Source organism: Dermochelys coriacea, chromosome 1 (genome assembly GCF_009764565.3).
Source record: "Dermochelys coriacea isolate rDerCor1 chromosome 1, rDerCor1.pri.v4, whole genome shotgun sequence".
Lineage (NCBI taxonomy): Eukaryota > Metazoa > Chordata > Testudines > Dermochelyidae > Dermochelys > Dermochelys coriacea.
This window is the reverse complement of record NC_050068.2, coordinates 225,583,807-225,598,421: the sequence shown is the minus strand read 5'-3', so window position 1 is coordinate 225,598,421 and position 14,615 is coordinate 225,583,807. Positions and strand designations below refer to the sequence as shown.

The 14,615-nt window shown below is 45.7% G+C and overlaps 1 protein-coding gene across 7 annotated transcripts in view; it reads right to left on the bottom strand.

Moving 5' to 3' along the window:
* Positions 1–14,615, bottom strand: part of LOC119854596 (protein mono-ADP-ribosyltransferase PARP12-like) — a 72,139-nt gene that overhangs the window by 31,885 nt on the left and 25,639 nt on the right. For 4 of the 7 annotated variants that reach the window (XR_006281639.1, XM_043515146.1, XM_043515153.1 and 1 more), the window contains exon 1: positions 13,414–13,814. The exons of 1 other annotated variant lie outside the window; for it this stretch is intronic. Coding sequence is in view for 5 of the 6 variants with exons in the window: in XM_043515146.1 (XP_043371081.1) it covers positions 13,414–13,700 (287 nt within the window). In the remaining variant the exon portion in view is untranslated. Of the gene's footprint in view, positions 1–13,413; positions 13,815–14,615 lie in introns of those variants that run through there. 2 more of the 7 variants (XM_043515134.1, XM_038399295.2) reach the window with 1 other exon arrangement.

The window sequence follows — 14,615 nt, the reverse complement described above, 5'->3', positions numbered from 1 at the left end:
CCCTGGTCTACACGGGGGCGGGGTCGACCTAAGATACGCAACTTCAGCTACGCGAATTATGTAGCTGAAGTCGGTGTATCTTACATTGACTTACCCGGCCGTGAGGACGGCGGCGAGGTGGAGTTCCGGAGGTGGAGTTCCGGAGTCGACGGGGAGAGCGTTCGGGGATTGATTTATCGTGTCTAGACGAGACAATAAATCGATCCCCGATAGACCTATCGCTACCTGCTGATCCAGCAGGTAGTGAAGGCCTGCCCTAGGTGTGAGAGGATAAGATCTACTAAAAGCTTGAAGACAGATTTCAGAGTAGCAGCCGTGTTAGTCTGCATTCGCAAAAAGAAAAGGAGTACTTGTGGCACCTTAGAGACTAACAAATTTATTTGAGCTCTAAGGTGCCACAAGTACTCCTTTTCTTTTTGTAAAAGCTTGAAGGGCATGATGACCACAGAAACAATTTGTTCAATTCACTAACAGCTGATACAACTGCTTTTCTTTAATAAATCAGTTAGTTTTAAAAGCAAAACTTGTTTTGATATTCTTTTCTTATGTACCCAGCCCATTGAAAGTAGTTTGTTGGGTGCCTCCACCTGGCTGTGTCACATGTGCCAGCTGGGCACATCTTGGAGGGAAAATTCTGCCCCTTTGGTCTTTTAATCAATTCTTATTTTTCCACCTTGTCCCCCTAGGATTACCATACAGAGATTCCCAAATAGAGGATATTCCCGGGGAAGGGGAGAGGAGGGAACTGGGGAGGTACAGTCTGGGGGGGGACGGGACTGGATGGGTGTGTTGTACTGGGAGGGGGAGTTGCTGGTAGCTGGCAGCTGCTCTGACCCTGATGGCTAACCCAGCCCCCATAGGTGCTGGAACTAGGGGTGCTGCTGCATCCCCTGGCTTGAAGTGGTTTCTATCACTTACACAATTTAGGGGTCTAGAGCACATGACTTATGAGGAGAGGCTGAGGGAGCTGGGATTGTTTAGTCTGCAGAAGAGAAGAATGAGGGGGGATTTGATAGCTGCTTTCAACTACCTGAAAGGGGGTTTCAAAGAGGATGGCTCTAGACTGTTCTCAATGGTAGCAGATGACAGAACGAGGAGTAATGGTCTCAAGTTGCAATGGGGGAGGTTTAGATTGGATATTAGGAAAAACTTTTTCACTAAGAGGGTGGTGAAACACTGGAATGCGTTACCTAGGGAGGTGGTAGAATCTCCTTCCTTAGAGGTTTTTAAGGTCAGGCTTGACAAAGCCCTAGCTGGGATGATTTAACTGGGACTTGGTCCTGCTTTGAGCAGGGGGTTGGACTAGATGACCTTCTGGGGTCCCTTCCAACCCTGATATTCTATGATTCTATGAATTTACAGTTTGGTTCTACGGCTCTCAGCACCCCCACTATAAAAACTGTTCCAGCACTCCTGCCAGCTCCTGTTCCAGCACCAGCACTGGTCACTGCTTCTGCGCCAGTCCGGCCACAGCCACTGCTCCAGCCTTAGGGGCTGACCGCTGGCCGCTGACCCAAGCCTGGTTGCTGCTCCTGCGGCGAGGGCAGACAGCTGCTCCAGTCCCACCATTGCAGCAGGGCTGAAGCTAAAGAAGTCATGGAGTCCATTAAAGTCATGGAATCCCATGACCTCAGTGACAATATTGTATCCTTACTAATAAGAAACAAAATTAACTTGTGCATAGCTTAGTCAAGGACAAGGAGCTTGAAAATGACATGGATGGTGAGAGGAAGCTTGTGAAGTGTGTCAGAGTGACATGGTCCGAACAGCAGATGCGGAAGATTACTTTAGCATAAAAAAAATAAAAATGGATAGAGATGGTGGTGGTTACAGATTACAGAGAAGGACATGGCAAAAGTGGTTGCAGTGGTATGGAATGATTACACAGAAAGCAGCAACAGTCTGTCAAGCGCTCAAAGGTGCACTCAGAATAGAGAAAGGAGTTGAATAGGACAAGGACGTGTTGCACCTCGCTGATAAGAAAGGTAGAGGAAAGATTCAGAAAAGTTTAAAGAAATATGGAACCCAATCTTATGGGTTGTATACAAAGAAGGGAGGGGAGAAATGGTGGAATACATCAGGACAATAAAGTATTAGAAGGGATCTGTTTATCTCAGAGCAACAATAGGCCATTTGCAGTGAGAATGAAAGACAACAAAAGATAATCAGGAATGCTGAGGGAACTAGGATAGATCCAGAAACAATGCTAACTGTTAGTCTGGCTAGTCTGAAATGTGACTCAGTAAAGCCCTGTAACTATGTGTACTAAAATAAAATATATAAAATAAAACTTCTCCTGTCACTGCTCAATTTAACTAATCTTTAGTGCTTACCCCCTGAAGGTCTCTGACTTTTGAACCTTCTGTTCACATGCTGCTATTGATCTGCCCCTTGTCCTGTACAAGACTTGATTCCTGTAGTTTTTTCCCCCTCCCAGTATGAACATTATATAACACTACAGGTTTGACTGGTGTTTTATTAACAAATTGACCTTAATTTTCTGTCTTAAGGAGTTTATGATCTAAGACCCCTAATTCTGCATTAGGACCTGAGAGTATAGGCTCCTAGGCCTGTATGGAATCCTACTTGCACTGAATAAATTGAAAACAGTAAAGTCAACAGGGCGATGAGGGGAGGGTGGGGGGGGAGAGAAATCAAGAGCAGGATAGGTTCAAAGGGTGATACTCCTACATATTTAAGTGTAGATTTGACCCCTAGAGTCAAATTCTGGTTATTCCAACATAAACCCAAGGTAACCTACAACACTACTTGTCCAATAGAATTTGGATAATTTATTGTAGAATAAATCACTGTTAAAAATTCCTATGTTAAGAAAAACTTTGCATTGCCTAAGAAAAGAGGAACTATTTACCCACGAGCGGATTTTATCTACATTTTATCAAAATGTTGTCTCCTTCTTTATGAACTTAAAGGAAATGAATAGATTTGAATATCACCCTATATATGTAAAACAACAACAACATTATAAAATGCAGATTGTGGGGCTGAGGAGTAAAAAGCCTCATTAAAAATAATGCAAAGCACAGCATATTCTTTTTGGAAGGAATCATCAGAACAATTGTTCTTCCAATTCTGCTAGTGTCTCTTCTTAACTAACTTATTTTAACAGGTTATATAAGCAAGATATGTTGGATTTTCCTACACGTGGAATATGCCTGAGACGGGTCAGCCCAGGGTGGGTTTGGACAAATTACACCATCACCATAATCTTTGGATACATCATCAGTCATTAGTGAGGACACACTGATCATATCCAGAGCTAAATCCCACCTAGACCACTTTCAACTGAGCAAGTTTCCTACAGGACCTTTTATCTGCAAGCAGGAGCGAGGAGTACCACTTTCCAGTCACATAATGCTTCCTGGAGGACAGAAATATTTTCCATGACTCCCTTTCTTAACAGCTTTCACTTCATCTGAGACCTTCTCAAAGCTATCCACACTGGATCTTTCAACAGGAAAGTCAGTGGCTTCATTCACAACAGAAAATTTCTGGCTGTTAGGAACTGAAACTTTCTTGATTAAATCACTTTCACACCCTTCAGTTGCAGTAAACTGCTTGCAAAGACTACCATGAGGATTCCTTTCCCTAGGGGCTTTTCTATGCAACAGTTCATCCTTTACAGAAATTCTGCCCTTACCCTCTTTACCTAGAGCTTGCTCTAGAGAAACACTTTCCTGAGCAACAACAGACTCTTTCTAGTCTCACTTACATCCAGAATTATCTCTGGCCCATCAGGCGGATTCCTACATAATCCCCTTTCAGGCCAATTTAAGACTTCCTAGATAAAAGGTTAGAAGCATTCTCCTTCCCTTTGCCACACACAAGTTAAGGAATCTTTTCCTTTTTGCTACAGGTTTCCACACCCTCAGTAGGTAACACAATCAAATCACATTTCTGTTCTCTTTGTGCCCTGGCTAGGATCTCACCCTGATTAGAAAGAGTTGCTACACCCTTTCCCAGCAACACACTAGCAACAGGCAAAATACGAGCATCAGAATTGTCTGGTCTCTGTGATTTTACATAGACACTAACTGGATGCGACCTAGTTACAGTGCCATTCTCCCTAGCAGACACAAACTTAGGACCATTCCCTTCCTGGTCTTTAGCTAAATCCAGAACCAACTCTGAGACAACTGCACTATTCTCAAGCATCACAGGCTGAAAGGCCCCTTCTGTCTGCTCCACAGACAAAGAAGAGCCAGACACACTTTCTCCTTTAACAGACACACAGCTTGGGATCTCATTCCCCTTGTCCCAGCACACAAGGCTGTTCATAGACAACTGCTTGGAGATCAGGGTAGCTCCCTCCAGAGGCAAGTCAATACCCCTGACACCCCATCCCGCAATTTAAGGCATCAGATCAGCATTTCTCAAATGTGGTCACATGCGGCTACCGGGGAATTCTTCTGTGGCCACGACAGCCTCCTGTGTGGAGAATGGGGGAAAAGGCAAAGCAGCAGCCCCTCCTTCCAGTGTTCAGCTGTTGTCCTGGAGGTGCTGTCTTGGTGTTTGCTGGCACCGCCAGCTGGGGACTGGTGCCCTGCACTGCACAGCATCCTTAGAGGTCCAGGCAGTGCCTCTGCAGAGGTGTGGGGATGATGTGCAGGATACAGGAGAAACCTTGGATTCCACAGGTGGCTGGTGAGTTCCAACCCACCTTCTTGGGAGTGGTGGGGGCTCAGGCTTTGGCCTCCACGCTCCAGTGGTGGGATTCACGCCCAAGCTCCCACTCCCAGGCTCTGGCTCCCGCCCCAGGGTTCGTGCCTCCAGGGCTCTGGGCTTCTGACCCCAGTGCTCCCACTCCCGGCTTCTGGCGGCGGGACTCTGGGCTTCAGCCTCCAGGGCTCTGGCAGGGCTTCAGCAGCTGACAGCACAGTGTGCCATGGTCAAGAGGCAAGGACCAGGATGGGTCTGGGGTGTGAGACTGTGGAAGGGAGATTGGGGAAATGGAGGGAGGAAGGCAGCAGGGCCCCAAGGGGGATGGTTTGTGGGAGGTAGTTGGAGCAAATAAAGAATAGCATACATATGTTTTTACATATAGAGGGTGCTATTTTTATTATTGGTTTCAGAGTAGCGGCCGTGTTAGTCTGTATTCGCAAAAAAGAAAAAGGAGTACTTGTGGCACCTTAGAGACTAACAAATTTATTTGAGCATAAGCTTTCGTGAGCTACAGCTCACTTCATCGGATCCAACGAAGTGAGCTGTAGCTCACGAAAGCTTATGCTCAAATAAATTTGTTAGTCTCTAAGGTGCCACAAGTACTCCTTTTCATTTTTATTATTGAGTCTGCAAAACAAAAACAAAAACTCTACATAAATAAATTACAATGATTTGAACACATATATTTATTTGTTTTTCCAAAGTTAAGCATCTTAGCACAAATTTGCCAGAGCGGCCAGCAGCAAGAATTGGTGGCTACACTGAGGCCACCAAAAAAAAATTGTTGTGAAAACCCCTGCACACTTGTGCCCACATCCTAGTTAACTCATGTAAGCCCTTGATTAAGCTTTCAATGCTTCCTTCAATGCCTGGAAAAGCACCAGTACCAAGAAAGAGGGATATTTCAATGTTTTACAGACTCAAGTTGTGAGCACAGGTCCCAGCCATTTTAAAAGGTATGCTAATCTGTCTTCCCCACTTCCTCCACCCACTACTATGATCCAGAGTGAAAGAGTTTGTGCCAGCACAATCAGAAAGACTGATTTGAGACTGTCTCCTTTTACAACTCCCAAACCACTGGCTGTCAATCCCCCTTATCTCTTTTAGTTTCTTTTGCCCATTGGTACCAGTCCCCTTCTTGCATTGCTTTACACTTCATACCACTGGTCTGTCTACAACACTGCACTTGCCCACGAAGCGTGCACAAGCACGCACACTTCTTGTGAAAGCAGAGTAGGGTGACCAGGTGTCCAGTTTCCGACCGGAACACCTGGTTGAAAAGGAACCCTGGCCAGCACTGCCAACCGGGCCATTAAAAGTCCGGTCAGTGGTGCTGCAGTGCTAAGGCAGGCTAGTCCCTACCTGTCCTGGCTCTGTGCTGCACCCCAGAAGCAGCCAGCAGGTCCGGCTCCTAGGTGGGGGGCTCCCCCAACGCGGCTCCACGCATTGCCCAGGCACCAGCTCTGCACTCCCATTGGCCAGTTCCTAGCCAATGGGAGCTGAAGGGGGAGAGAGGGGAAGTGCCTGCGAGTGAGAGTGGTGGGTGGAGCCTCCTCCCCCCACCCCCCCGCCACCTAGGACCCGGACCTGCTGGCTGCTTCCTGGGCATGCGCAGTGCCGCTGCCAAGACAGGCAGCCAGCCTGCTTTAGCCCCACTACGCTGCGGACTGTGAACTGCCTGAGGTAAGCCCAGGCCCCAACCACGAGCCCTGAGCCCCAACCCCCTACCCTAGCCCTGACCCCCCTCAACCCAGAGCATCTTCCTGCACCCCAAACCCCTCATCCCCAGCACCTGCCCAGAGCCTCCTCCCCCCAGCCCAGAACCCTCACTCCCCTGCACTCCAACCCCCTCCCATATCCTGGATCCCTCACCCTCCGCCCCACCCCACAGCCAGCACCCCCAGCCCAGAGCCCTAACCCCCTCCCACATCCCAACTTCCTGCCTCCACCCACAGCCCCCTCCTGCACTCTGAATCCCTTGGCCCCACCCCCCAGCCTGGAGCCCCCTCCTGTACCCTGAACCCCTCAGTTCTGGCCCCACCCTGGAGCCCACATCCTCAGTTAGAGCTCTCACCCGCTCCTGCACCCCAAACCCCTGCCTCAGCCCAGTGAAAGTGAGTGAGGGTGGGGGAAGCGAGCCCCTGGGGGAGGGGGAATGCAGTGAGAGGGGCGGGGTCTTGGGGAAGGGGTAGGGCTAGGGTGTTCAGTTGTGTGTGACTAGAAAGTTGGCAACTCTAAAGCAGAGTCCTATCAGGGACACAGCGAGCACACAGCAGGAGCACCCTTACTTATGCACCTGTGCCTGAGGTGGGAAAACTACAGCAGAGTAGAGCTGTGGTGGGCTGCCTGGAGCCAGGAGGCTGCCGTCCCAGAGAGGAGGCAGAGCTGATCTGAAGTGGGAAGCTGCCAGAGGTCCCTGAGCGGGATGAAACTTGAAAGTGAGGACTGAGTTGAAGGATTATCTATTTACTTAAGAAACTAAACCTCCTTGAAAGGCACTGCATGTGGCAGTTTATTTTGGAACCTGGAAGAAGCTGTGCTGGTAACACACCCTCATCTAGAGTACTATGTGCAGTAGAGGTCACCACATACGGAGGGTTCAGAGAAGGGCCTTGAGAATAAATAGGGAGCACAGAAAAACTTTCATGAGAAAGGACTGAAAGGAATGCGTTTATTTATATTAGAAAGGAGACATGATAAAGTTATATCACATAATGAATGATCTGAATGCGTGGGTCAGGAAAGTCTCTTGGCCCTGTCTCAGAACACCAGCACAAGGGACATTCAATTAAATTGAAAGATGGTGCTAAGCTAGCATTATGGGCTACAGTGGCAAATTCAAAACTAATAAAAGAAAAAACTTTTTCACACAATGTGTCATTCATGCTCACAGGATGCAATTTAGGCCAAGAATTTAGCAAGATTCAAGGAGAGATTGGATATTTATATGAACAACAAGAATATCCAGAGTTGTTAGAGCTAATGCTAAAAACAGTATGGGGAGAGATTTCAGAGTAGCAGCCGTGTTAGTCTGTATTCGCAAAAAGAAAAGGAGTACTTGTGACACCTTAGAGACTAACAAATTTATTAGAGCATAAGCTTTCGTGAGCTACAGCTCACTTCATCGGATGCATCCGATGAAGTGAGCTGTAGCTCACGAAAGCTTATGCTCTAATAAATTTGTTAGTCTCTAAGGTGCCACAAGTACTCCTTTTCTTTATGGGGAGAGAGAGAGAGATTCATGCAGCAAGGATGCAACTAAATGTCTACAGGCAGCGACCGATCCAGCAGGGATCCATTTATCGTGTCTAGTCTAGACAAATCGACCCCCGAGCGCTCTCCTGTCAACTCATGTACTCCAGCGCCCTCGACAGGGGAGTGGCAGCAGTTGATTCACCGCAGTGGAGACATCACGGTAAGTCTATTTAAGTATGTCGACTTCAGCTAAGTTATTCACTTAGCTGAAGTTGTGTAACTTAGATCGATCCCCCCCTCCAGTGTAGACCAGGGCTATGAGAGATAAGAATGAGACCTAATGGGGGGGAAGATCGTTCCACCTCTGCCTACTGCAGGCTTCTAACTCTTCTCAAACATCCAGTTCTGGCCACTGTCAGAGACAGGATACTGGACTAGATGGATCTGTTCTAGTATGGAAAATTCCTGACTCTATGTAAAGCAACCTTTCCATCCTCTAAGTTTTGGGCCCTCCGCGTCTTATTTTAGAAGAAGGTGGGTTGATTTAAAATCATTCATTTTGAATTTTGTTTTGCCCCCACCCTTTTTTTTTTTTTTTTTTTTTAAAGTTTTCTCCCCCCGAAGATAAAATTGATTCTCATTAGTTGGTGTAATCTGGTATTTCTTTTTGCTAAGAAGGAGGGTACACTACACCTATATACATTTAGGACATTATATAGCTTAACATACTTTTTTTCAAATCTATAACATACATTTTATTGATATAAAATGGTGAATAATAGTTCATATTTACGAGACTATAATTGTTACTTATGATTTGTATCAAGTTGCAGTTAGATGAAAATTGAAATTCAATTAAATGCACAAAACCAGCATTTTAAATTTGCTTAAGTAAATACAACTACCTTAAATATGCTGGATTCAGAAGAAAAAAGTAAGTTTATCAAAACAGGTTTTATGTTTAAGACTAACTGATTTATTAAACAAAGGAAGTTAGTGAATCTGCAGTCAGTTAAATTAATTGTTTCTGGTCACTGTGACCTTAATGATTTTAAGAACTGGTAGATCCCATTTTCTCACAATCTGGATTTTATTCACAGATTGAAAGAGGAGAACAAGCTTTCCTGCTTTTTCAACTCTCAATATGTTTCTCAGCTTTGAATTAACAAGCTGGATAAACTGAAATGAAGAAAATACACTGCAGGTCATCAAGCACTGGCTACAGGTTAGCTAGCAACTCCCATCCATTCAATGGTAAGGGTGCCAATTAGGGAGTTTCATACAGGACTAGAGGTAGGCTCCCAGGCAGAATGCTTAACTGTATAGCATTAGTGTGGAATGTGAGTTCTGCAGAGAGATGCTTCTCCAAGCTTGTGCCCCTGGGGAAAGGAGTTGAAAGTGATGGGTCGTCCAGCTTTCACCCAGACCACACCACAGGATCCATTGTCTACAACCAAGCTCTATGATACAACCCCATTTGCTCCAACTCCTCAGACAAAGACAAACATCTACAAGATCTCTATCATGCATTTCTACAACTACAATACCCACCTGCTGAAGTGAAGAAACAGATTGACAGAGCCAGAAGAGTACCCAGAAGTCACCTACTACAGGACAGGCCCAACAAAGAAAATAACAGAACGCCACTAGCCATCACCTTCAGCCCCCAACTAAAACCTCTCCAATGCATCATCAAGGATCTAACCTATCCTGAAGGACGACCCATCACTCTCACAGATCCTGGGAGACAGGCCAGTCCTTGCTTGGAGACAGCCCCCCAACCTGAAGCAAATACTCACCAGCAACCACACACAACACAACGGAACCACTAACCAGGAACCTATCCTTGCAACAAAGCCCATTGCCAACTCTGTCCACATATCTATTCAGGGGACACCATCCTAGGGCCTAATCACATCAGCCACACTATCAGAGGCTCGTTCACCTACACATCTACCAATGTGATATATGCCGTCATGTGCCAGCAATGCCCCTCTGCCATGTACATTGGTCAAACTGGACAGTCTCTACGTAAAAGAAGAAATGGACACAAATCAGACGTCAAGAATTATAACATTCAAAAACCAGTCGGAGAACACTTCAATCTCTTTGGTCACACGATTACAGACCTAAAAGTTGCAATTCTTCAACAAAAAAACTTCAAAAACAGACTCCAACAAGAGACAGCTGAATTGGAATTAATTTGCAAACTTGATACAATTAACTTAGGCTTGATTAAAGACTGGGAGTGGATGGGTCATTACACAAAGTAAAACTATTTCCCCATGTTTATTTCCACCCCCCACTGTTCCTCAGACATTCTTGTCAACTGCTGGTAATGGCCCACCTTGATTATAACTACAAAAGGTTCCCCCCATCCCGCTCTCCTGCTGGTAATAGCTCACTTTAAGTGATCACTCTCATTACAGTGTGTATGGTAACACCCATTGTTTCATGTTCTCTATGTATATAAATCTCCCCACTGTATTTTCCACTGAATGCATCCGATGAAATGAGCTGTAGCTCACGAAAGTTTATGCTCAAATAAATTTGTTTCTCTAAGATGACATAAGTACTCCTGTTTTGTTTTTTGTTTTTGTTTTTTTTTTTTTGTAAAAGTCAGGAATCACTGGGGGAGGAGGGAGGTATTGAAGATACAACGCAGGGGACTCAGAAGAAATACAACTAAGCCCTCTGAGCCAAGTTTAAATTCAGAAAAGAGGGAGATGAGGGAGCAGGAGTGAGAAGAAGGGGCCAAAACCCAGGGGAGGGAAAGCAGTAGTAGGGTGGGAACTTCTCTATACCTGTGGTACCCCATCACTGTAGTATCCGAGTACCTCAGATCATAGCCTCATGGCGAGGTAGAGCAGTGCTGTTATCCCCATTGTATAGATGGGGCACTGATGGGGACACAGGCTAAAGGGCAGATTTTTAAGGGTTTTTAGGCACCTAGTGGGATTTTCAAAAGTGCCTAGAAGGTTAGGTGCTTTGTAAACCCCACTAGATGCCTCTTTGGGTGCCTAAAAATCTTTGAAACTCTGTCCCTAAGGCATTGACCTGAGGTCATATAGAACAAAGAACAGAAATTGCATACAGAGTCCATAAAGTCAACAAATTATTGTCATGATTTGTATTATTCACTGGGCACCATCTGTGTGCTCAGCACCATTCAGGATATACCAGTAAATGTAGTTCCGGAGCCAATGCATAAAGATGTGCAACTCTGGATAAGATCGCTCAGATATATAAGTATTAAGTGTATAAAGAAAAGGAGTATTAGTGGCACCTTAGAGACTAACAAATTTATTTGAGCATAAGCTTTCGTGCTCACTTCATCGGATGCTCAAATAAATTTGTTAGCCTCTAAGGTGCCACTAGTATTCCTTTTCTTTTTGCAAATACAGACTAACACGGCTGCTACTCTAAAACCTGTCATTAAGCATATAGTTATTGACCACATAGTATCACCGTGAACATGTGATAACATATCTATGAGTGAAGGCGCTGATGGCGATAGAAGTTTTACTTGATTAAGGACCAGAAGATTTGACCCTCCAACTTTCTTTCAAGAGGAAAAGCTGCCCAGAGCTCTTGTGCCTGTTTATTTTCCTTTCCTGCCTTCGGTGGCCCTGATATACCTCAGAACTCTCAATTTTTTCCCCTCAACTTTAAAACATTAAATTTTGTTGGTGTTTGGTTTAAAATATTCTCCTGTGAAAACTGCAACTCAATCATTGTAGTGTTGTGTTTAAGACCTTCTGGAAAGTAACTAGCCTTTAAACAGAAGTGAAAACAGTGTTACTAACTCATGATTTTTTCACGAGTCTCATGACTTTTTGTGTTTTCCTTAAAGCCCCAACTCCTGGAGTCAAGTGGCTGTGTGATGATTTCAGCCTTCATTCTTAAAGAAAAATGAAGTTTCTACCCCTTGTGGCTGTGGAGAAAGCATCAAAATGTGACCCCAGAGCACCCTAAAGGCTTAAAAAGCAGAATGTAAATAAAAACATTATTTTTACATAAACTCATTATTTTAAAGCCAATCTCAAAGCCATGATTTTTGGTGAGCCTGATTCATAGTATTGCCAACCCCAAATATTCAAAAATCATGAAAGAGACTACGTGTGAGTTTCACTCCTGTTTAAAGTCTGTTTCTAGTCTATTTGTAGTGAGATAACATCCCTACAGTCCCAGGCAGGTGCAGTATAAACTCATTGGGACATGCCCTAGTAGGATGTTTCCAAAAGTTAAATGAATTATTCCAAGCTTGATGAACTGCAAAAAAATCATAGAAAATAACCTAGATTTTTCTACAATTGTTGCATTCAAGAGTTAGTAACAAAGAAAGAATATACATCAAATTTTTAAACCTAACCAGTGTCCCTTAAGTGAATTGACAGAATATTATTAGAGCTGAGTGGATCTAATATTTAATTTTCTTTCTTTATATAGGAATTAGAAATTATCTGACAGGAGCACTGTATCTAAGTTATCTGCAAAAAAACAAGAGTTTTCAGGTGCCCAAGCAGCCTCTAGAATCATGGTTAAAGTTGCGCACTCTCCCACTCCAAAATCTGAAATGGTGCCCCTGTTCAATGATTTCACAGAATCTCAGAAATGTAGGGCTGGAAGGGACCTCGTGAGGGCATCAGTCCAGTGTTTCTCAACCAGGGTCTCGGGCCCTGTGGGGAGCTGGTTTCAGGGGGTCCACCAAGCAGGACTAGCATTAGACTACCTAGGATCCAGGACAGAGAGCCTAAGCCGTGCCAGGCCCTGGGCCCCTGCCACCTGTGGCTGAAGCAGAAGCCTGAGCAACTTAGCTTTGTGGGGCACCCTGCGGTTTGGGGCCCCAGGTAATTGCCCTGGTTGCTACTCCTTAACCCCAGCCCTGGCTTTTATATGCAGAAAACTGTTGCTGTGGCACAGGTGGGTGGTGGAGTTTTTAATAGCATGGGGGATGGGGGGGAGGGGCAGGCATGCACTCAGAAAGAAAAAGGCCAAGAACCCCGGTCTAGTCCATCTGACTTTCTTTAAAAGTTCGGCAGCAAACATGCACTGCTTACCATTATTTGTTACTTAAATTTAAATTAACAGATTATACTTGGACCTCAATATAGGATCATAATTTCAAATATTTGTATTTTAAAAAAGAAATATATTTAAACAAAAAAAGCCTGATTTTTATGCATATAAATAATCGATTTTTATCCACTCTTGTTCAGTGCAACCACAGGGGTTCATTAGTTACATGCCCCACCAGCCTAGAGTACAGTATCAGGAGTGCAAGGCACAACCACCAGACCCTCTGCCTATGTTGCCAGAGATCCCCTGCCCTCTCCCTCACTTTGCACCCTGGTGCCCAACCAACTCCGTCCCCCCACTATTGCTCCTGGTACCAGCCCCCTGCTCCTTTCCCCTCCCCCTCTTTGCACCTTAGTGCCTGTCCCTTACTCCCTCCCGCACTGTTGCCCCCGATGCCAGCCTCCTCCCCTCCCCGCTTTTCCTCCTCGTAGCTCCCTTCCCCTCCTTTACACTCACCGGACTCCAAAGTTGCACTTGCCCATGAGGTTGAGCTTGCAGAAGTGGAGGCGATCGCAGCCCTCACACTCCTTGCGGACGCAGAGCCGCAGCGGGGACACAGCCAGCACCCAGCGGGAGCCCCCCTCCTTGTGCACCAGAAACCTCCCGTGCCCCACATCCTGCAGGATCTGCTCCAGCTGCTGCTCGGAGAGCCCCACGTGCTGGGGGATCTTGCTGTACTCCAGCAGCCCCCCGTTAGAACACAGGACCTTGGTAATGAAGCTGCAGACCGCGGGGTCAGACATGCTTGCTCTCGAGTCCAGGGGGTTACTGACTAGGCAGCCTGACACAGCTGCTACTCTAAGACCAGACTAGGCAGCTTCTCCCTCCGCTCGCTCAGTTTCGTGGGCGAATCAGGCTCCTCCTCCCATCCAGCTGGGTAGAAGAATCGAAACTGAAGGCAGAAAAGTGTGTCTTTGGGGGCTGGGCGGCAGGGCAGTGGTTTAAGGCAGCAAATTAAAAAGTGATGGCATGTAAAATATGTAGGAAGAGTGAAGGGCATTTTTTTACCCAGTATTTCTTTTTGAAATGCGGGCGCCTTTGCCCCTTTTCTGAGACATGCGTTTATTCATTCCCACTTGTAGAATTGCAGTGGAGAGAGGTTTCAGAGTAGCAGCCCTGTTAGTCTGTATTCGCAAAAAGAAAAGGAGTACTTGTGGCACCTTAGAGACTAACAAATTTATTAGAGCATAAGCTTTCGTGAGCTACAGCTCACTTCATCGGATGCATTTGGTAAGTGAGCTGTAGCTCACGAAAGCTTATGCTCTAATAAATTTGTTAGTCTCTAAGGTGCCACAAGTACTCCTTTTCTTTTAGTGGAGAGAGGGAAAGATATCTTCTTCTTTACAGAATAAAGTTATCCTGGATCTAAAGCTAAGGGATACAAGTTGCAAACTAGAAAGATGTTGGTATCATCTTGAACATACAGTGCAGGAGGCGCAGCAGAAGCAATTTAAACTGGGAGGGACAGTTTTGCCCTTTCTGCCTGACCCTCCTCTTCCCCTCTCTGGCACGTACCAACCACCACCAGCAGCAGCCTGACCCTCCTGGTCCATGTACCCTTACCCCCTCCCTTCTGAATATTAATGAGTGGCATTGCAACCGTGGGGGCATGGCCAAAAAGTAGTCAGCGCCACGCCCTGGGTGGACCCTGGCCTTAC